This window comes from Saccostrea cucullata, unplaced genomic scaffold (genome assembly GCF_032062105.1).
Source record: "Saccostrea cucullata isolate Sc308-1 unplaced genomic scaffold, CSIRO_AGI_Scuc_v1 ctg277, whole genome shotgun sequence".
In the NCBI taxonomy this organism is placed as follows: domain Eukaryota; kingdom Metazoa; phylum Mollusca; class Bivalvia; order Ostreida; family Ostreidae; genus Saccostrea; species Saccostrea cuccullata.
The window spans coordinates 500,489-521,243 of NW_026935934.1; the positions used below are offsets into that span (position 1 = coordinate 500,489).

At 33.2% G+C, this 20,755-nt stretch overlaps 2 protein-coding genes across 3 annotated transcripts; one reads left to right on the top strand and one right to left on the bottom strand.

The window, feature by feature from the left end:
* Nucleotides 1-843: 843 nt before the first annotated feature.
* Nucleotides 844-13,848, top strand: LOC134244290 (NEDD8-activating enzyme E1 regulatory subunit-like). 2 transcript variants are annotated; one of them, XM_062726550.1, is made up of 20 exons: nt 844-905; nt 1,026-1,129; nt 1,597-1,657; nt 2,097-2,127; nt 2,251-2,322; nt 2,505-2,584; nt 2,783-2,892; nt 3,443-3,552; nt 3,713-3,775; nt 5,880-5,943; nt 7,109-7,200; nt 7,305-7,364; nt 8,521-8,581; nt 8,780-8,928; nt 10,061-10,099; nt 11,993-12,029; nt 12,460-12,546; nt 12,806-12,948; nt 13,198-13,268; nt 13,494-13,848. In XM_062726550.1, the coding sequence occupies exons 1-20, from the start codon at nt 847-849 to the stop codon at nt 13,651-13,653; spliced, it is 1,653 nt and encodes a 550-aa protein (XP_062582534.1). In that variant the 5' UTR covers nt 844-846; the 3' UTR covers nt 13,654-13,848. The 2 variants fall into 2 exon arrangements, with proteins under 2 accessions (XP_062582534.1, XP_062582535.1); XM_062726551.1 differs by lacking the exon at nt 10,061-10,099.
* An 11-nt stretch (nt 13,849-13,859) lies between these two features.
* LOC134244291 (lysosomal acid lipase/cholesteryl ester hydrolase-like) lies at nt 13,860-20,447 on the bottom strand. Its single transcript, XM_062726552.1, has 8 exons — nt 20,243-20,447; nt 19,990-20,101; nt 16,281-16,479; nt 15,289-15,529; nt 15,041-15,196; nt 14,539-14,610; nt 14,318-14,386; nt 13,860-14,112 (listed from the first exon to the last, which is right to left on the bottom strand). The coding sequence occupies exons 1-8, from the start codon at nt 20,330-20,332 to the stop codon at nt 13,879-13,881; spliced, it is 1,173 nt and encodes a 390-aa protein (XP_062582536.1). The 5' UTR covers nt 20,333-20,447; the 3' UTR covers nt 13,860-13,878.
* Between the last annotated feature and the right edge of the window lie 308 nt (nt 20,448-20,755).

Below are 20,755 nucleotides of genomic sequence, written 5' to 3' on the forward strand. Positions count from 1 at the left end.
GGTATAAAATGAGAAAATGAAATGTAAATTGTGAAAAATAAATGTAAAAAATAGAATTCCTTGAATGAAGGAAAAGCATCATTCTTTACGCTGCTTGAATTATCTAATAAAAATTACAATGAAAAGTGACAACCTTGAAGGAGACATTTAATTACCATCAAGATATCACCGCAAATGCTTCTGAAGGCCAATTTCAGAGTGCATTAAAATGCATTTCCCCATCTGATATTTAAACGAATCCACAGAAGGTGTATTGTTTTCATTGGGAGAGAGAGAGAGAGGGTGGGGGGGGGGGGGGAGAGAGAAAAGAAATATCTAATGTAGATTGTATCAGATCATATATATTTGTCTCAAGTTTTGTCTATTATTTCATCATTTTATACTTCAGAATTTAAAGGATTTTTAAAAATTATTTTCTAATCCCTATTTTCACTATCTGTTGAATGAAATGGTGAAAATAAATGTTGTCACTTCCATAGTTATGCCCCTTTTTCCCTAAAAAGTCTTCATTATTAAATTGTCTTCTTTTTTATATATTTTGTATGCGATGGATTCCATTTCCATACGTTACGTTAACTTTTACACCATTAATGAAATTAGGCTAAAGTAAAAATGTAATTTGTTCTTGATGGATTTCAGTGCTCAAATCAAGTATGACTGGGAGGTAGTGAAGAGGTCATGGTCGAGGATTGTACTCTTTAATTTATAAACTAATTGAAAATAAAACTATTCCAATACGGCAATATTCTAGTATACTTTAGAGTTCTTCGAGGTATGTTTGTTTCTCCATTTTTTTATCGGGATTTTTCGTTTCACTCCAACCGGTTCAATTATTACATTTTCAAAATGGCAGGGAAAGGAAAGGGTGGTCTTGACAAAAATAATAAATATGATCGACAAATAAGGTTTAGGGTTTATTCGATAGCATTTTTGAGTGGTAGATAAAAAGTAATATTTGCTGATGCATTTCACTATTTTTACCCCTCCACAACCTTTAGTTATTCCATTGGGTTCATGTTTTGTAGATTGTGGGGTGACCATGGACAAACTGCATTGGAACAAGCTCGGGTGTGTTTGATAAATGCCACAGCAACTGGGACTGAAACTCTGAAAAATTTAATTCTACCAGGTAGTTTTGTTTTAGTTGTTTTCTTTTAACTACACAATACAACAGTTTTGTATACATTTTACTCATCGTTTATTAACAAAAATAAATGTAGAATCCACATTTGTCGAGAGTTATGTCCCTTTGTGGCCATCTTGGGGGAAAATTCCATAAAATTGCCACAGTTAGATAAGTATGTAATATGACAAGATAAATTTTTACTCTGCATTTTAATTTGTAAATAGGACATGCAGGATTTGTCTTTATACACATACTTTAAAAGAAAGTTTGTTGTTTAAATACTGTGAATTTTCCACAGTATACACAAATGTTTGGTAGATCAAAGAGTTTTTTTTTTTACTTTAGATCTTTGGGATGAATTAACAAAGGGACACAACTAAATAATATTTTTCAAAGTGTGATTGGAAAATATATATTTCAGTAGTCAGCAATCATGTTAGTAGACAATGAGACTTAATTTCATTCTGCAGGAGTTGGATCATTTACTATCGTGGATGGAAATAAAGTGAAAGGAGAAGATGTTGGCAATAAGTAAGTTGTGTGATAAGTTTAATACAAAAAAAAATATGTTTAGCATTATAGCATACAATATTTTATTTAAGGAATTAATTGAATAGCTACACAATTTATACAATATAAACTGGGCTAGGTCAAAAAGCGTAAACTGACCAAACCCAGGCTATACTGTGCAATTTGGGTAATAAACTATTAAATTCCTACCTTAAATAATTTTATTCTCATTCATTTAGTACTATTAAATAGGTAAGTAAAACTCTTGTTGTCAAAAATGACTTTAAATTGTACGAAAATGTAAGTCAGGCTGATCAATATGTTTTGGATAAGTCATTTATATGGATATACTGAAAGGGGCAAAAACAAAGCTGGCAAAAAATTTCTATGTGTAAAGTATTGTACTGTTTACAGAAATATTTATGTTATTTTTTTTTTAATGAATTAAATTATTTTTCAGCTTCTTTTTGTCTCAAGAATGCATTGGAGAGGTAAATATCAAGTTTTGCTACCTTTCTACATGCAGTTTGATAAGTACATTGTATACATGTGAGTACTCATCAGTAAATTTGTAAGATGTCCAAATGATTTTATGTCTGTTTTTCTAATTGCAGTCTAGAGCAAAAATTGCAACAGAACTTCTGAATGAATTAAATGATGATGTCAGTGGAAACTTTGAAGATGAGGTTTGTTGATTTCAAACATTAACACACAAATAGAAATTTGTCAGAAAATTGAAATTGTTATATTTTTTAAATTTCAAATTTATAGTGATTAATTTTTCTGTTTAAATGCAGTAATTTATAAATATTGAATAATATATTTCAATTGATAACACTAGTATTATTACACTGTCTTTATAACTTAGTATCCAGAGTCATTACTACAAAATAATCCAGACTTCTTCAAAAAATTCACAATTGTCATTGCCACTGGTCTATCTGAAAGGTACGCAATAGTAATTAAAAGCTATAGAATTTTTTTTTTTATTAAAATATAGGCATTTTTAAAACTTTATGTATATACATATAGTTGATACTGAATTGGAATAATATATTTGATTACATATATGTGATGCATACTTGTTACAAATGTATGATCCTATTTGTATATAGGTTGCTGACATTAAGATATTTTTTGGTTTAGGGTACTTCTACAGTTGGCTGATGTTTTATGGAAGCAGTCAGTTCCTCTACTTGTATGTCGCTCCTACGGTTTTATCGGATATATGAGACTCGTTGTCAGGGAACACACAGGTATATCTTAACTAATCATTTAATTAATGTAATATTATTTCTATATGTTTCAGGTATCAGTCATCCTTAGTTAATTAAAGATTTACTCAGTGGATGATGGTTATCATTTATGACTGATACCATAGTGTTTGAAGTTTTTGTGTGTCAAAAAATGGGGAAATATACACATTTGTTAATGTCCATTTCGCGCCAACTTAAAACGGAAGTATTCCTTACTGTTGTTACCTTTATGTTTGACCTATCTGACTTGACTGCAATGTATGTAGCTCCAAAACTTTAATAATTGTTTTGTAAAATTTACCAAATAGATGAAGACAAAAAATTAAATTGAGTATATAATGTTAAAAAAAAGTGGAAGCAGCAGAGGACTAACCACTACTTTATTAGTTCTTTTAAATGATGTTAAATTTCTGTATTTATGTCTAATTTTAGATACATTGAATGTTATTTTTAATAATAGCAGTAGAATTTGACCTAAATAATGCTCAGTGTGGCATGATTAGACAGCCTCTGTTTATTTGTGCTACATATATTTGATGTTATTATACAGTGATAGAGTCCCATCCTGACAATGCACATGAAGACCTTCGATTAGACCGGCCTTTTCCTTCCCTCGTTAAATACTGTGACAGTCTTCATCTGGAGACCATGGATAAAAAAGTAAGTTTACAAAACCACAATATTAAGGTATGATCATAAACAGTGAGTTCTCATCACTTGTTCTTTTACATCAAAGATTTAAGGTTCAGCTTTTAAATTAAAGTTTTAACAAATGTTTAAATCCCTCTTCCTGCGTAACTTTAGTTGTTGTATTTTACAGGATCATTCACATACACCCTGGTTAGTCATAATCTACAAATATCTCCAGGAGTGGAAAAAACAGGTCAGATCAATCACACTTTTTATATGTAGGGATGGCAATCAATTGCAGAATTGCTAATCGGTTAACTGCAAAACGTTCTGACTGATTAACCGGTTAGTCGTATCAAGATATACATTTTGACATTTTCTTTTCATATATACAAAAAGGCTAAAAAGACATTAGAAGTTACATTCTGTTTATTATTTTGATCGAGAATTATATGTATATAAGAGTATACTTTATTTCAATTTCAATAGACAAGAAAAAATTAAGAAAACCATGCATCTTGCTTAAGAAATCGGACATGGATAATTTTCCAACTCAGATGTTAAAGAAGTTAATTCTGCATTGTCACCACAACTAGTCTATGTCTGAACTCTCAGTTTATTTACAATTTACAACGTTCGTTATAATAATATAATTTAACAGATAACGGCAAAATATAGATATACTATAATTAAAAGTGCTTAAAATGTTTTTAATATCATTAAAAAAAAAACCACACGACTATCTGGGTAACGGCATGGTGTTATAAAAACAGTAATTAACACTTTAAATTGACCAATTACCCTGTGATCTCAATCTGGAGAGCTATAATTACAGTCAAAACTACCATAGCGTCCCACTGTATTAAGCGACTCACTATCACATGTGACCGTAAAAATTCCCCCAACGCTTTTCCCTATATATTCTACCTGTATGAAACGACCACCTGCTTAACGCGACCAACGACCGTGATTTTCCTAACTATTTTAGTAATTTCAAGCAAGTTTACCTGAGTTTAACGACTACATAATTTCCACTTCCTACTTTTGATTTCCGTCGAGCGTGCTATGTTTTTGGTTCAAAACAATTACAGACACGCTTTTATTCCGATTAATAATTATATAATGCAAGTTTTACGAATAAAACAACATTTAAAAATTTATATTTTACTTACGCTTTGACATTTATTGAATAAACATTAAAATCTTAAACATAAACATCACGTTTTTTTCTGTCCAGTGATCATGTGAAAAAAAACAACCTATTATTAGAAAAAACCTCTGCAGCTTTTTTATACTGTATGAAAATATGTTAATAATTTCAGATGTTCACAATATTTCCTTATAATTAAATGACTCATGTGCAGATCAAGCAAATTTTTATTTCTTAACAGGACAATTGTAAAAACATTTTAGAGTTGAGCAGTATCTATTAAAAAGTGGAAATAAACAGAAGGTGTTATAAAAAACATTCAACATACACGTGTGATATTTTCAGCATTGTATATTTGAACACTGCAGAAAATAAGCAACCTGTATTGAGAGACCACCTGTCATATGTGACCTTTTTTCCTTTCTCCGTTGTATAGTCTCTTAATACAGGTTTGATAATTATTGATATTCTTAATTATAAGATGTGTAAAAACACTAAATAAAAATCTATGCAGTGCTTTCCTTTCTAAAAAAACAAACAGAAGGGATTTTAAGGAAACTGCACTCAAATTTACATATATTTTATTTTTTCCGACTAACCGATTACAGATTTTCTAACCAATTAGCATCGTTCCGACTGATTGATCGATTATCCGGTTACAAATTGCCATCCCTAGAATAATGTTATGCTGTAGATTCCTTATTTTTTTGCCAGTAGTTATTATCATGAAATGGCTCTTTGATATCAAATGGCAATAAATGATACCAGTAATTCAAGAATTGACAGTGGATCAGGAGAATTTACATGGTTTTCAGAACCATAAAAATAAAAGTGAGTTATTTTATTTCGAGAAATTAGGTTATATTTAATTCCTCCCTTATACTTAGGAATCTACAGTATATATTAAGTTTGTGCCCTGAGAAATCCAGCTGAGTATGGTCCATTTGTTTGTTAATCTTACTCTTGTTGAAATGAATTTGTGTTTCTCGTAAAAGCAATATACAAAATGGAAGTGGTGGCCTAAAAAAAAAAAGAAATCAAGCAGTCAAGAAATAATATATTTCCTTAGTTTTTTCTAGTGTTAGCAAATTGAAAAGAAAGAAATCAAAATGTAAAGAACCTATTAAAATGAACTTCTCACTCAAGGAGGATAACTCCACCTTCTTTATTTAGCCTTGGTTTGTATACACTGTTTATTCTTCTTTAGCATGATGGTTTACCACCCCAGAACTATAAAGAGAAAAACCAGCTGAAACAGATGATAAAGGAAGGTAAAGTAACCAGAAATCGTAAAATATGGCACTTATAAATCACCATACATGTTAACTCTACTGATTTAGGCAGGACCGCTTTTTCATGCAATCTCCCGCCTACCGATTTTATTCGTAAATCTACCGCTTTTCTACAAAAGTTTTGTGTAAAGAATTTTTGGTTTGTTTGGGTATCCATTTTTGAAGCCATATGTAGATCACCTTAGTGAGGCATGTGACTGTCAGTCACTGTTTTCATTTAGATTGGTTATCTGGAGAAACAATGTGGCTATTTGCATCCTAACTTGCCTCATATCATCTTGGGAAGGAAGGTTCTTATCTAAAAAAAATAATTATGCCACTTGCCAAAAAAAAGACAATGAAAACTATCTCCTCTAGAACAAGTTGGTAGACAATCTTTCATTCAAGCATTATTCTTTAACAGAGATGTTAATCGTTTTGAAATCAGATCATGGTCCAAATAATGACAGATAGAGCTACAATGTAGCATAGTTCTATATTTAGCTCTTGAGCCGCATATTTCTTGATATTATGAAACAAAAAGTATAACACTATGTAGCACTGCTTAGCTGCTATGATATGAACAATATGTTAAGTTTAGTCATAACAAGTGTTAAATCATTCTGTTCATTCAGTATGGCCTAGATATCATATCTGACAGCCAGACTAGCTGCTGTTCTTGAACACAGACCTGTTTCAGATACTTAAGGAATGTTTTTAAGTTTTGTGTGAGTTATTGGTGTGTGAATCACACAGACTTGTCACATAGGCATATTTCATGAAGCTTGCTAGTGCTTCATGAAAAATATGCATACGTGCAAGTTTGTGTGATTCACACACCAATACATTCACAATAAACTTAAAAACATTCCTTTTATTTACATTTTACATGTCTGGAAGCACCAAAGATATACCTGGTACTCAATATTTGAATTTCTCGCTGCCCTATATTGTTATACTTTTGCTAACGTCGCTGTTGCCTTATTGTGACGTCAAGTTAGCACACATTTCTCCGTGTATATTTCTATGCTTGAGTATACACGAAAATGGTATTCAAATCATAGTTGCCTTAAAAAAAATACGGCAAATGTAAATATTAGTATTAGAAAACAGTAGTTCACAAATCTCTGTCTCTTTCCTTATCATACTGTTTTCTTTGTTTTAGGTATTAGGAAAAATGCAGAGGGTGTTCCAGAAATTGAGGAAAACTTTGATGAAGCTGTGAAAAGTGTTAACCTTGCTTTAGTTCCAACAAAAGTAAGTAAAATACCTAATAGCATGTTGATGTGTGCTACACACTTGTAAATCGGAGTAATCGTTCATGTACATTTTAATTAATTAAAAGTTGTTTGTCTTTACAGATTCCTACAGAGGTTGAACAATTATTTAATGACCCATGTGCAATGAATCTCACATCAGAGGTAGATCAATACATGTATTATAGCGATTTTCTTTTCTATTTACTGTATGTGGATGTGTGTTTGTATGTTTGAATTTCTTGTTGCTGTTTTTAGCTCACCTGAGCCGAAGGATCAAATGAGCTTCTCTGATCACATTTTGTCCGTCGTCCATCCGTCTGTTAACTTTTCACATTTTTGACTTCTTCTCAAGAACCACTGAGCCAATTTTAACCAAACTTGGTACAAAACATCCATAGGTGAAGGGAAATTTAAATTGTTAAAATGAAGGGCCAAGGCCCCTCACAAGGGGAGATAATCAAAAAAAGACAAAAATAGGGTGGGGTCATTAAAAAATCTTCTTCTCTAGAACCACAGGGCCTGAAAAGTTGAAACTTAAGTGGAAGCATCCTTGGATAGTGTAAATTCTAAGTTGTTAAAATCATGACCCGCGGGGGTTGGGCGGGGCCACAATAGGGAATCAAAGTTTTCCATAGAAATATATTGGAAAAAACTTTAAAAATCTTTTTCTCAAGAACCACAGGGCCAGAAAAGCTGAAACTTATGTGGAAGCATCCTTGGATAGTGTAGATTCTAAATTGTTAAAATCATGAGCCCCAGGGGTTAAGCGGGGCGGCAACAGGGAATCAAAGTTTTACATAGAAATATATAGGAAAAAACTTTAAAACCATTCTTCTCAAGAACCACTGGGCCAGGAAAGCTGAAACTTATGTGGAAGCATCCTGGGATAGTATAGATTCTAAATTGTTAAAATCATGACCCCCGGGGATTGGGCGGGGCCACAATAGGGAATCAAAGTTTTTCGTAGAAATATATAAAAAAAAAACAAACTTTAAAACTCTTCTTCTCAAGAACCACAGGGCCAGAAAAGCTGAAACTTATGTGGAAGCATCCTTGGATAATGTAGATTCTAAATTGTTAAAATTGTGACATGGGGGGGGGGGGGGGGTATGACGAGGCCACAAATAGGTATTACAAGGGAGGAAATCTGGTAAAGAACGGCACCCCCAAAGTTACTCAGGTGAGCGATGTTTCCCATGGGCCTCTTATTTTTTATTATAAAAGTAAGTGGTCCCTGTTCCTTAGTCTGAGTTGTTTGGAGAATAAATATTTTTATATTTTAGAAAGAAAATTATCATTTATTTTTTTGAATTTGTAGAGCAAACCATTTTGGATTTTGTTAAGAGCTGTAAAAGAATTTGTTGAAAATGAAGGAAAAGGTAATGAAGTTAATAAGTATTTTAAGATTTCAAGATTTATATATGAGATATATTTAAGACAATAAATTATGATAATGAAAGCGAAAATTTTTCTCTCATGAACAGACATATACATTTTAGTTATTTTACATTTTCAATGTGATCACCTTGTTATAATTATTTTTGGCTGGTACATTATTCCTAACTATCTATTTTTAGGTGCGTTACCGTTACGTGGATCCATTCCCGACATGACGGCAGACTCTGAGAGATATATACAGCTTCAGAATGCGTACATAGAGCAGGCCAATAAAGATGTAGCCACTATAACAGACAAGGTCAACATGTTAACCTCCAGTCTAGCTAAGGTAGGCTCAGCCTGTCTCATAGTAGTGAGTATTCTGTGGTATCTTATGAAGCAGAAAGATGGTGTACACATACACACAAACCAGAAGCAATTTTTTTTCACTTTAAATTATAATAAGATGTAACTGTATGGTGCACTTTATTTACCTGTACAATGTTATTTTAAAATGATGGGAAAAAAAACACTTTCTTATCTTATCTGGAATACTTACTGTAAAATCTGAATTAAGGTTATCCGATCCTCAGCCAGGAAGGATAACTCCAAAAATTAATATTTAATTTGAAATGCATCAAAATAAAGCTTGAAAATGAATTTTTTTCATGCAACAATTTTCATTTTATTCATCTTGATAAGATTCAAGTTTTTTGTGAAGTCTTAGAAAAGGTCTTATAAAATTGACATTTGTACCCTATAAAAGGAAAAAAAATACAGTTTTAGAGAATAAGATTTTATTGAATCCAGCCTTAGATACCAATGCTTATTAGCATGATATGAAAATAAGAAGTGATTTGTGGTGTCTTGCAATGATAGCAAAAGCCTTTTACACCATGTATTATAGAGTACATGACAGAAATAGAACACAAAAAATACCAAATAAGTATAAAAATCATCACAATTTCTCTGAATGCCTGGATACCTATCATTTTTTAACCTGAAATATAATTGTTAATCAATTTGCAATTAGAAAATACATTGCTGATATTCCAATTCGCTTTTTCTGCAAAAATGTTGGAGATTTGACAATTTTCCTTATATAATATGATTAAATTTAATCTTTAACTTTAAAGAAAAACTGTGGATAAATTTACACAACTTTGTGGATTCAGAGATACTTTTATGAATATTTTTGATTACTTAACTGCTAATTTTATAAACCTGAGGATCGGAGTACCTTAAATTATTTGAAGTATAAATATAGTTAATTTGATATTTTTTCTGTGATAATAGAATTGTGCTAAAAATTTTAATTACTCTGCAAAAAACTTGTGAGGAAGCTGTAATCTGTCAATAATTTATGTACGTGTCAGATAAAATACGAGAATATATTACTTTTTGAGGAGCAGACTGATATATTTTATCAAATGTAAGATTCTGTTGGGCGTGAATCACTGTCCTGGTTTGTTTTTTTTTAGGGGCTAGAGCAGAGGGACTTGGGGCCTGAGTTTACACATGTAGGCATTTAATTTTAACTTGTTACCCATTACTTTTAAGTTGACCATTGCTTAATCACTATTACCAAACATATTCTCTGTGTCACACAGTTACCAACATATCTGCAGTACAATGTTGTAGAAAATATAAAAATAATTGTTTTTTTTTTTTGAAAAACAGCAGTCTTTTCTTTCTAAGTAATATGTTATTGTTTTCTTTATGTGACAGTATTTGTAAATAGCTGGATTACAAACATAGATAATATGTTTTGAATGCTATAGTGCTTTGATCCCAGTTCATTCACAGTTTGCATATGCTGTTTTAAGTTTATATTAAAGTATATACATGTATTTTGAAATGTTAGCAGTGAGCTTTTCTGATCTCATCTTTCCTTTGTTTTGAGATTTGAAATGAAAAAATGAGGCATGTACCTTTGTATAGAGTTTGTTAAATGGACTAGTTTATTAATTTGACTTTTGCATTTAATTTGGGTAGATTTTCTCCTTTTAATTTTAAATATGCTTTTCCAACAATTTATGCAAACATACCCTGTATTTACCTAAGAATTCATGCATTTAAGCTGTACTTTTTTGGACAAGTTTAAGTTTTTGTAAATATGGTGCATTCTCATTAAATACAGAGAAATGGAGGAAAACAGAATGAAAAATTCTGCGTATGAACTGAACAATGCTTTAGCTCTATGGTGTTCTAGCTTTATGAATGTAAAACACTTTGACAGATACATTTACATTTTATATAGATATATCATTAACATATGTCTCATTCCACAATTAATATCTGTATAAAAGAAGCATACTCAGAGAATTGTGGTTCCCAGCCTCATAGGTCTTTGATATCCCTGCAGTTTCATGAAAACGGGGGGGGGGGGGGGGGGGGCAAACAATGAGTTTATATAGTTAAGTAGAATCTGAGTACAAAGGTGAGCATTGTGGTCCATTAGGCTTGATGTATGTACATGTTATCTTTGCAAATGTTTGCTGTATAGGTCAGCATGGCATGCTTCCATTCCCAAGGCAGACTTGATTTATTATATGGTACATGCCCTTCTCTTTATAATGCCCATCAGTCATGTCACCCAGGGCCTGTAATATCGACTTTGAGGGCTTTAATCTGATAAGGGTTGATGTGGAAGGGGTATTAAATGGAATTGGTTTTGCTGTATTTACTTTGTATTGTACTTTAAATCATTCACAAAATTTATTTGACACAGAAGTTTTGTTAATACATGTAATTCCTTAAATGAAGAAATATCTAAACTTTGTCATAATGTTATACTATTCAAAATAAAAAATAAGAAATCCAATTTGGCCAATGCATGCTGAAAGGCCATTATATATACAAATGTATTTTGAAGATTTTCAACAGGTGTAGAACAAAGTATTTGTCATCTCATTGGTTTACTTTTGTGTTTTATTTAGAGAAAAAGACAGCTTGTGTTTCTTCGTTTTGTTTTATTTTCAAATTTTACCAGAATTGTTGATTTAATTGAATTACAAAACACACCCAATAAAGATTGGTCATTTATAGATTTCAAAGGATTTGGTTCTTTTTATAACTCAATATTTGGTAAAAATATATGTGAGAAATAATATTACTTTAAGCCACAGACCCTGAATAATTTAATAAGTTTACTTTTGCATTCAGTATTTGAGAGAGAAAATACTGAAATTTAAAAAGAGGTAAAGAAAATGTATTTGACTTAATCATGTAAGTTCATGAATGATGAAAAGATCCACAAATTCTTTTGTATGATGAAAAATGTCACATTTCCTCTGGTATGAGTTTCACATTTTCTCTCTTATGATGAAAAGTTTCACATTTTGTCTTGTGTGATGAAGTTTTCACATTTTGTCTTGTATTATGAAAAGTTTCATATTTTTCTCTTTTAACAGGGTGTCTCAATATCAGATCAGGAAATCAAATTATTTTGTAAGTTGTTTTCTGTGTTTACAAAATAAACTTTTCATACAAGCCAAACAGAATTAATCTGTGGTACATTTATTTATTGTTTTTTAAGTTTTATATATTTAAATCCACTGAATATTTCTCCTTTATTTCTTAAGAAAACCATTGCTGTTTATCAGTTCATGAACAACACTAGGCATAAAACCTGGACAGATCTCTTGATCAGTGGCTGTTCCATCAATAAAACATACTATGATGTACATATCAATAATACATTAATTGATCATTTTAATCCTACTTTAAATGATTATTTATACAGATATCAATATAAACAATAAAATGTCTTTCTTTGGTTGTTAGTACGGGAATTAACATCGCAGCTATGGCAGAAAAAAATTCATTACCCGCGGGTTATGTATGTTCTAACAACCAAAGTGCAATTTCTGCCTTGCAGGTAAAAATGCTGCGTTTGTTCGAGTCTTGAGGTGTAGAAGTTTAGCTGAGGAATATGAAAGTCAAGCAGTGAACACTCAAGACATTGGTAACTCTTTTTGGGAACAAACTCACTGATTCAGTCCATAGAAATATTTGATGATTTTCTCTCCCCTTCTTATTTTTTTCATGAGATGAAACCAATTTGTACCTTACATTTTCTTTACAATCTCCATGTTTTTCTGCTTAGAACATCCCCTACCCCTATCTATACAAATGCATGTACAGTGTATTGTTTTGTAGTCTGAGTGTAAACGTTGCATTCTTATCGATAAAGCATCTTTTACAAATCTCCTTTTCCTTTGAAGGATCCCATCTTGAGGATGAGGATGGGGAGAGTGAACTGATTTTTTACCCCCTTCTGAGGGGGGTCAACAGGTTTTATGAGGAGTACAATCGATACCCGGGGGAGGACAATGATCAGGTGGAACCCGATGTTCAGCTTCTCAAGGTCAGTACCCAGTATTACCATTGATAGTGCATTGTACAACTTTAGCTGCTCAGCTATTCATTAAAACCTTAATGTCACAAAAAAATAGAATAACCTGCATACAATCATTAATAAGTAAGTTGAGGTTTTTGTATGCATGAGAACTGTATTTTCAATTTAAGGAATCTACATTTTAAAAAAGCTATTCCAGTGAACATTTATATTTTTAGTTGACTGGATCATAAATTTCAATTCTTTGGTTATTTTTAGGGAATTATTATCAAATTAATTCATGAATGGGGATTAACATCCACTGTCAAGGAGGACTATATACATGAAATGTGAGTAGACAAAAATTAACATTTACTAACCATTACCAAGGATCTGCTATAATGTGTTGGTTAAAGTATCTCAAGACAAATTTGTATAGTCTTTGCAATTTCGAGCCAATAAGATCCAATGCTCCGAGTTACGGAATAAACATTGCACATTAAGCAGTGAGTTTACATCCTGTCTTATTTGAGTTGCTGTGATAGTTGTTATAGTTTGATTTGTTTGTGTTCTAGATGTCGTTATGGTGCCTCAGAACTCCACACGGTGGCTTCCTTCATGGGTGGATGTGCCGCTCAGGAAGTGATCAAGATAATCACCGGACAGTTTATCCCCCTAAACAATACCTTTATTTATAACGCTGTCAAACAGACTTCTATATCAGTAACACTGTAGAATCACCGACTGTCGGGCATTGTTTTATGTATGTGCCTAGTTTTACCTCAACTTGACACTTAAAATTAGTGCTGCAGAGATTTGCCAGAGGAATTTTAATGTTCTTGTGCAATGGAATTGCTCTATTATTATTTATGTGATTCAAAGAAAATTTCTATCAGTAAGTACCTCATGCTTTATCGTATGATACATGTATAGTTTTGTTGTTTTTTTTTTTATTTTACTTTATGAAAATTTGGACAATAACTTTACAATGTCAGTATACAGAAATTGATGAGCATCCTTTCCGATGATGAAGTCGACGTGATCCCAGTTAGGGAACTCCTTCTGGTGTACAATGTTTGGTAAATTGTCCAGGAGGTATTGTACATCAGTCCTATCAGCCAGGAAGTCATTGCCCCCGTAATACATAGCCACGGGGACCCTCATGTTCCGGGGGTCATACTGAGGGGGTGTAGTCTGAAATACAATCAGTCACATCATCAGATTTTTTTTAAGTTCAAGTCCGATTGAAAAATTGAAAAATTTGACAAATTCAGAAAATATTTCTCATAAAAAAAATTTGGTTTTGTTGGTTTTTGATATTTTTTTTCTCTGAATTTTTTTGTATAATACTGAAAATACCCCTTTTTACTGACGAATAAGTGTGACTGGATAAAATCACCTGATTGTAATGTTTGAGATTCCCCTCTGCTCCGTAGTCATATTTCTGAAACTTGTCAGCCTCCATTTCCTGAAAGTAGAGACAAAAAATTCATTAGATTTGCAAGTATTCAATGCACAGTATCAGTTTTCTCAACATATTAAATAATCTTAATCTATCTGGAACAACTTATTCTTGTTAAGGACTTCAAGGTTTTATACTAAGAAGTTACTTGTACCTACTTGGAAGAAATGGATGATGTCTTTGGCTGAAGATCCTTCATTTGAATGAGATGTGTAAACTGGCACTCTTGTCTGCAAAGGAATTGTAAATGGACATACATGTACACTTGTAACTTTTTTTGGGGGGGTTGGGGGTTGGATGTCAATAGATGTAAATCTTCAAAGTTGATAAGTGAAAAAAATGTAGACTTCAATATCCTTGAAGACATGAGTAGTCGCAAAACTATATAACAATATACTAGCAAATCAATCCAAAATCTATACAAGGGTCCTCAGTATCGCAAACTGTAGCAAATTCGAAGTGGGTTGGGGGGAGGGGGGTACCAATTAGCTTTTCCGCCGAAAACAATATACATTTTCCCCTTAAAAATGTACTATATACATGTAATTGTTCTGTGTTTTCCTCGACAAAATGCACTATATAATTGTTCTGTGATCTTGTGTAAACGTCATTTCATCACGGAGCTACCTTAGATAAGATTTTTAAGTAGGTAGAGCATACCATGTTAAGATTCCGTGTGTCCCAGCCCATTATGACGGAGGACAGCCCGTTACAGATGTACTCCGTAGGTAGAAGGGTACAGAACACATCGGCGTACCACTTAGTCAGGGTAGAATTCTGATCGAACGATTTCTTACCAAGCACCAACTCGGCACCCTGTTGATCATCAAATTGGAATGCTAGATACAAGTATTGTCTTATCGATAAATTGAGAATTTCTCATTAACATTTCTCAAAAAACTGGATACCTTTTGCGTGAGCAGGGGCTTAAGAAAACCCAGAAACCCTTCAATGTGCGTCACCTTGGCTATCGGGGCCAAAGATATGAACAGTTTGATCTTGGAGGCTAAGTCTTTGTCCACACTGAATTGTGCGTTAGCCATCAGAGTCCCCTGTGAGTGACCTATGTAGTATATAGTGTCGGCCTTAGTAACGTTCAGAACGTAGTGTATTACAGCGGGAAGATCGTACTCGGCCATCTCTTGCCAGCTAAAACATAAGAACTACATTTTCTTTTATAGCGATTAAGGATTAAGTATCTATGTGTATGTTTTTTTTTTGGGGGGGGGTGGTGAAACATTTCTACAGTTTCATCCATTATGGTTTTATATATTTGTCTTTTACCATAACACTACAGATCCCGTAATGCAAAAAAGATGCAATTTACAGCGCAATATTTTTTACGCACTTTTGGGGAGAATTTCTCCACTTTCTAGCATCGGTCAATTAATTACCTTTCACTCCCTAATTCTAAGCACATTATAACTAATCCGTATATTTTATCTATCTCTCAACCCTTTATATTCGTCTCTACAAGTGATAACCTCGCTTGATTAAAATTCTTTGTTAGATTGCTGAAAATTCACTTCAAGCGAGTTTATTAATTGCCTGTTGAGACAACTATAAATGGTTGAGAGATGGATAAAATATGCATATTGGCTACAGAATGTGTCTAGAATTGGTAGTGAAAGGTAGTTGATCGACCGATGCTAGAAAGTGGAGAAGTTCTCCCCAAAAGTGCGCAAAAATATTGCGCCGTAAATTGCACCTTTTTTGCATTACGGGATCTGTAGCGTTATGGTAAAAGACAAATATATAAACCATAACGCTTCAGATCTGCAGCTAGTGAAAACATGGAATCTGGTAAACAAAAATTATATGAATATAGGAGTTTACAAATTTGGGCTTTACTAGACCTAATAAAATGTACAAAATAATAAACCATGTTAACTGTAACTACCTCCAACCCCAGAATTCCTCCTGAGATGGGTTGTACTTTTTGTGCGTCATGGAGTAGACATTTCCTCTGCTGTTAGGGAGCCATACGTCGTAACCTGCGTCTGCCAGAATGAACCCGAGGCTGTTGTTGACCATGTTAATCAGGAAACAGTCCGAAGCCCCGGTCAATCCGTGCTGGATCACCACCACGCCTTCTCTTGCTTAATAAAATGCAATTATAATTTTTCGTTGTTAGTGAATCTTCGGCCCGCGATTCCTTCGGAGACTTTTACCCCACAATAAGTCCAGGCATTTTGACATCATTGACGGTTGCCTTTTTTTTTTTTTAAGAATAAAAAATATACTTGTACATTTTCTTACTTCAGTTGCTCTTATTCATTTGCAAAATACTGGTAATTTTGTTGAAAACGTTTTGATTGTACAAACAAGTACTCTTAGGCTGCTATTAAAAATGTTTTAGTTTCTGATTCACCGTGTATATCCCAACATGCGGGGTGTATACTATGTTGTGCGCGGGGTGTATGCTTCCTAAGCGAGAGAAAGGGGGTCAATGTAGGTTCTTTGTCCATTTGCTCAACTTACGGATATTTTTCGCCAGAAACCATATGCCTACGGAAGAAAGCATTATCTAAGGAGTATATGGATACCTATGAAACCACTGGACACCTTCTAGTTTTATCAAACACCTCAACACAATTCCGAGGATCGGAGCAAGATTGACGCTACACTGTGTTTATGATCAAATATCAGAAGAAAGCTTTGCTTTATCATCACTTTTACATTATTGTTAAATTCATGATTACTTTATAAACGTTTGTACAAATTGCCTGTTAATGAAACAGTTCGTATATAAAGATATTGACGAAAAATCAATGTTGTACGCGGGGTGTATGCAACATGTTGTACGCGGGGTGTATACCCCATATTTTTCTTAGGATTGTTAGTGCAAAGTATCTATGAAAATATTATTTACACAGGATTATAAGCGACAGGTAGTGTTGATAAAAGACCCTAATACTAATGCCAAACCAAAAAGTAAAGTCCATAATTATAAAAAACAATTTAACTAAATTTTTAAAAAATCAAAAGAATAAAAGAAAAACAAAACAAACTATCATATTCAAACATAATAGGCTCTAGATATGCAAGGAGCGATTGTTATCTGAATTCATGCTTCACTATAGATGGCGCAATGGTGTAAATCTACGTAATCATAAAATATAAAATCTCTCCAAAGGGGGCCCTCGCCCCCTATTTCGCCTGTTAAAAATAATAGAAACACAACATAAATGGTGTATTATGAATAAATCTCTTTTTTGTTTCTGCAACTTTTATGTTATCAATACATATAGCATTTATGACAGCGATGTAGAATCTTTTTTGGAGGGGAGGGGGGTACCTGAAAAAAAAAACTTGACATAAGTTGACTAGCTATAAAAAAAGGGGGGGGGACTTATCGAAACTCAAAACTCCTATTTCAGATGTGGTTGAAGGTCCAATCTTTTTTCAGGAACAACTCTCCTTTTCTTTTTTACTTAAACTTATTACATATCATTGTTTGACTATGCTGCCACAAAGGCGGGGGAGGGGGGGCAACTTGAGTTTCGATGAACATTTTCTGTAGTGAAAAGTTGTGTCTGGAACAAAAAGGGGGATGATACGTATAGTATATTAAATTAATTTTCCTTTCAATTTTTGCAATATTTGGACTCATTTTTCCTTATCTGAAAAGATTTCATATTTTACAAATCACAATAAACATGTAATACACATTTGTAATAAGGGACAATTTTCTGGGGGCATGCACAGTTGAAAAAAAACTGTTGTGGGTACAATTACAATTTTACGTTGACGTGTAATTAATATTAATTAATGTTCGTCCCTCCTCTACTTTATTATCGTATATACACAATATATTTTATTCCCCCCCGGAAGGAAAAAAAAAAAGTGACCTAAGACACAAATACACCCTCCCCGGGCCCATTCCTAGAAAATATGTACTTCGTACAATACAATGCCTCAATATAAAAACAATAGTTTACTGCCAAATGTGACCTCCTGGGGTCAAAGTACACAGCATATAAATACTACATGATGGAAAACATTTTTGTAGTGTTTATGACATTACAAAAAGCTAAATATTTTTTATAAAAGAGGTGTGGAGATAACGAACATATTCAATATCAAGTCCATAAAACAATACAAAAAATAAGAGCAGAGCAAACACGGACCCCCTAAACATCAGAGGTGGGATCAGGTGCCATGGAGGAGTGGGCATCCCCTGCTGACCGGTCACACCCGCCGTGTGCTCATTGTCATGATCGTGAAATAACGCAAAAAATCCGTCTTCAATTCAGTGTAAAATTAATGGACTAATTATAATTGGTATTGAAAACGTCAGTCAGCATTTGACTCAATGATAAATTGTATTTGCTGACAAAGCCATTGTATCGACCATAGAACTTACGAAATGATGACTTTAAACGAGACTGTTGATATTCTTGTTTCATCAACTTGCTTGTCAATACTTTACCTCGTTTAAGCTCTTGCGTATCGAATCAATTGAGATATATACACTCCGTATGCAGTATCATTAAAAAATTTGTTGAAACGGGTTAAACAGAAATTATGAGAAAATGTAAAATGTTCAAAATGATGCATGAGTGAAGCATTTATTAAGGAATGATCTGAATAAGGTGTCTTTAAATCGAAGTGATGAATTGTTGTTTATCACATTAAACAGTTAAACAAAGCACCTGTACATTTACTTCCATGTGCATGCAACGCCAAAAGTGCGATGAACGTGTATCAATTTTTTCCCCGTACATCGAATTCATAAACCTGACTTTGTGCTATTAAAAAACTGGAGAATAATTTAAAGAATAAATATAACTTTCACAAAAGTCAATTGTTAAGAATTTTTTTAATGATATTTCAGACAATGATACTATAGAGTAAAGAGAGGGGTATACACCCCGCGTACAACATGTTGCATACACCCCGGACACAACATTGATTTTTCGTCAATATCTTTGTGTACGAACTGTTTTATTAACAGACAATTTGTACAAACGTTTATAAAGTAATCATGCATTTAACAATAATATAAAAGTGATGATAAAGCAAAGCTTTCTTCTGATATTTGATCATAAACACAGTGTAGCGTCAATCTTGCTCCGATCCTCGGAATTGTGTTGAGGTGTTTGATAAAACTAGAAGGTGTCCAGTGGATTCATAGGTATCCATATACTCCTTAGATAATGCTTTCTTCCGTAGGCATATGGTTTCTGGCGAAACATATCCGTAAGTTGAGCAAATGGACAAAGAACCTACATTGACCCCCTTTCTCTCGCTTCGGAGGCATACACCCCGCGCACAACATAGTATACACCCCGCATGTTGGGATATACACGGTGTGATTGATAATATCTACATGTATATATCGAGTAGTTTTTGGAGATAAGATCTTCCAACAATCTGTCGGGAAATCCATGGGTATCTATATTGCGCCCCGTTATTGGCAGACCTATTGATTTTGTATTTATATGAAGTAACATTTTTATAAATTTCTACATGAGAAGAAGAAAACCCTTTTCCATTCACATGTTGACTCTATATATCCTTCTTGGCTGAGGAGCGGATATCCTTAAATTCTATAAAAGATATACATTGTACATTTAGAGTTTTTCAAACAACCCTTGTCTGTATACCTTTTTTCCTGAAGCGACCATGGGGAATCCGCTGCATATTGAGAATAAATTCATCTTGTGTGTCCACATAGTGGTTTTCTGATGGGAAGCCGTTGTAGGCAATAAGGCCAGTCTAATTCAAAGTAATAAATAATCCAATTAGTAAGCGAAGATTTTTTGAAATTATTTAAAATTGCCCTTAATATTATTTTTATCATTTAAAATTTTCATTTATCTTTTTTTTGCTACATGTACAGTGGGATACAAGACTTACAGCGTTCAAGTAAACCTCGGGATCATCGCATCGGGTTTTGTCAGCGCAGTAGACAATTAGAAAGGTTACGAGAATTAATATCCAAGCCATTTTGTAGCTGTTCCTTGCAGATCTAGGCTTATCTTATCTTGACTTATGACTGCGTCAAAAGATAACTGAAGACTATATACTTCTCAAACTGAGGTTTGGATCATGTTGTGAATTTTGAATTAACCGGGTGGCAGTAAATACAAAATTGTTTTAGAATAACTAATGAGGGAAGGTATCACAGAAAAAAAGGTCGAGACACAAACTCGGGAAACAAGCAATTTAAAGTTGTGGACTTTGCATTCTTCTGTCAGTCTGTACAATTCTCGGTTATCCTTGGACTTTCAGTAAGGAGCGGTATTCTCGACGTTACATAATTACACAGCCTTTCATTCACTGTTGAAATATACATTCAGGCGAATGTCAACAAGTGTATCAATGATCCAATGATAGCGTTTCGTATGGCAAAGATGTGGAGCTGAAGTC

Coding starts and splice junctions, on each gene's coding strand:
- LOC134244290 (XM_062726550.1), top strand. CDS start 847: ATGGCAGGGAAAGGAAAGGGTGGTCTTGACAAAAATAATAAATATGAT. Junction 7,365..8,520: donor CAATGAATCTCACATCAGAG/GTAGATCAATAC, acceptor TTGAATTTGTAG/AGCAAACCATTTTGGATTTT. Junction 12,030..12,459: donor TCAGGAAATCAAATTATTTT/GTAAGTTGTTTT, acceptor TCTGCCTTGCAG/GTAAAAATGCTGCGTTTGTT.
- LOC134244291 (XM_062726552.1), bottom strand. CDS start 20,332: ATGGCTTGGATATTAATTCTCGTAACCTTTCTAATTGTCTACTGCGCT. Junction 16,480..19,989: donor TGGTCGCTTCAGGAAAAAAG/GTATACAGACAA, acceptor CATTTTATTAAG/CAAGAGAAGGCGTGGTGGTG. Junction 14,387..14,538: donor ACATCATCCATTTCTTCCAA/GTAGGTACAAGT, acceptor CTCTACTTTCAG/GAAATGGAGGCTGACAAGTT.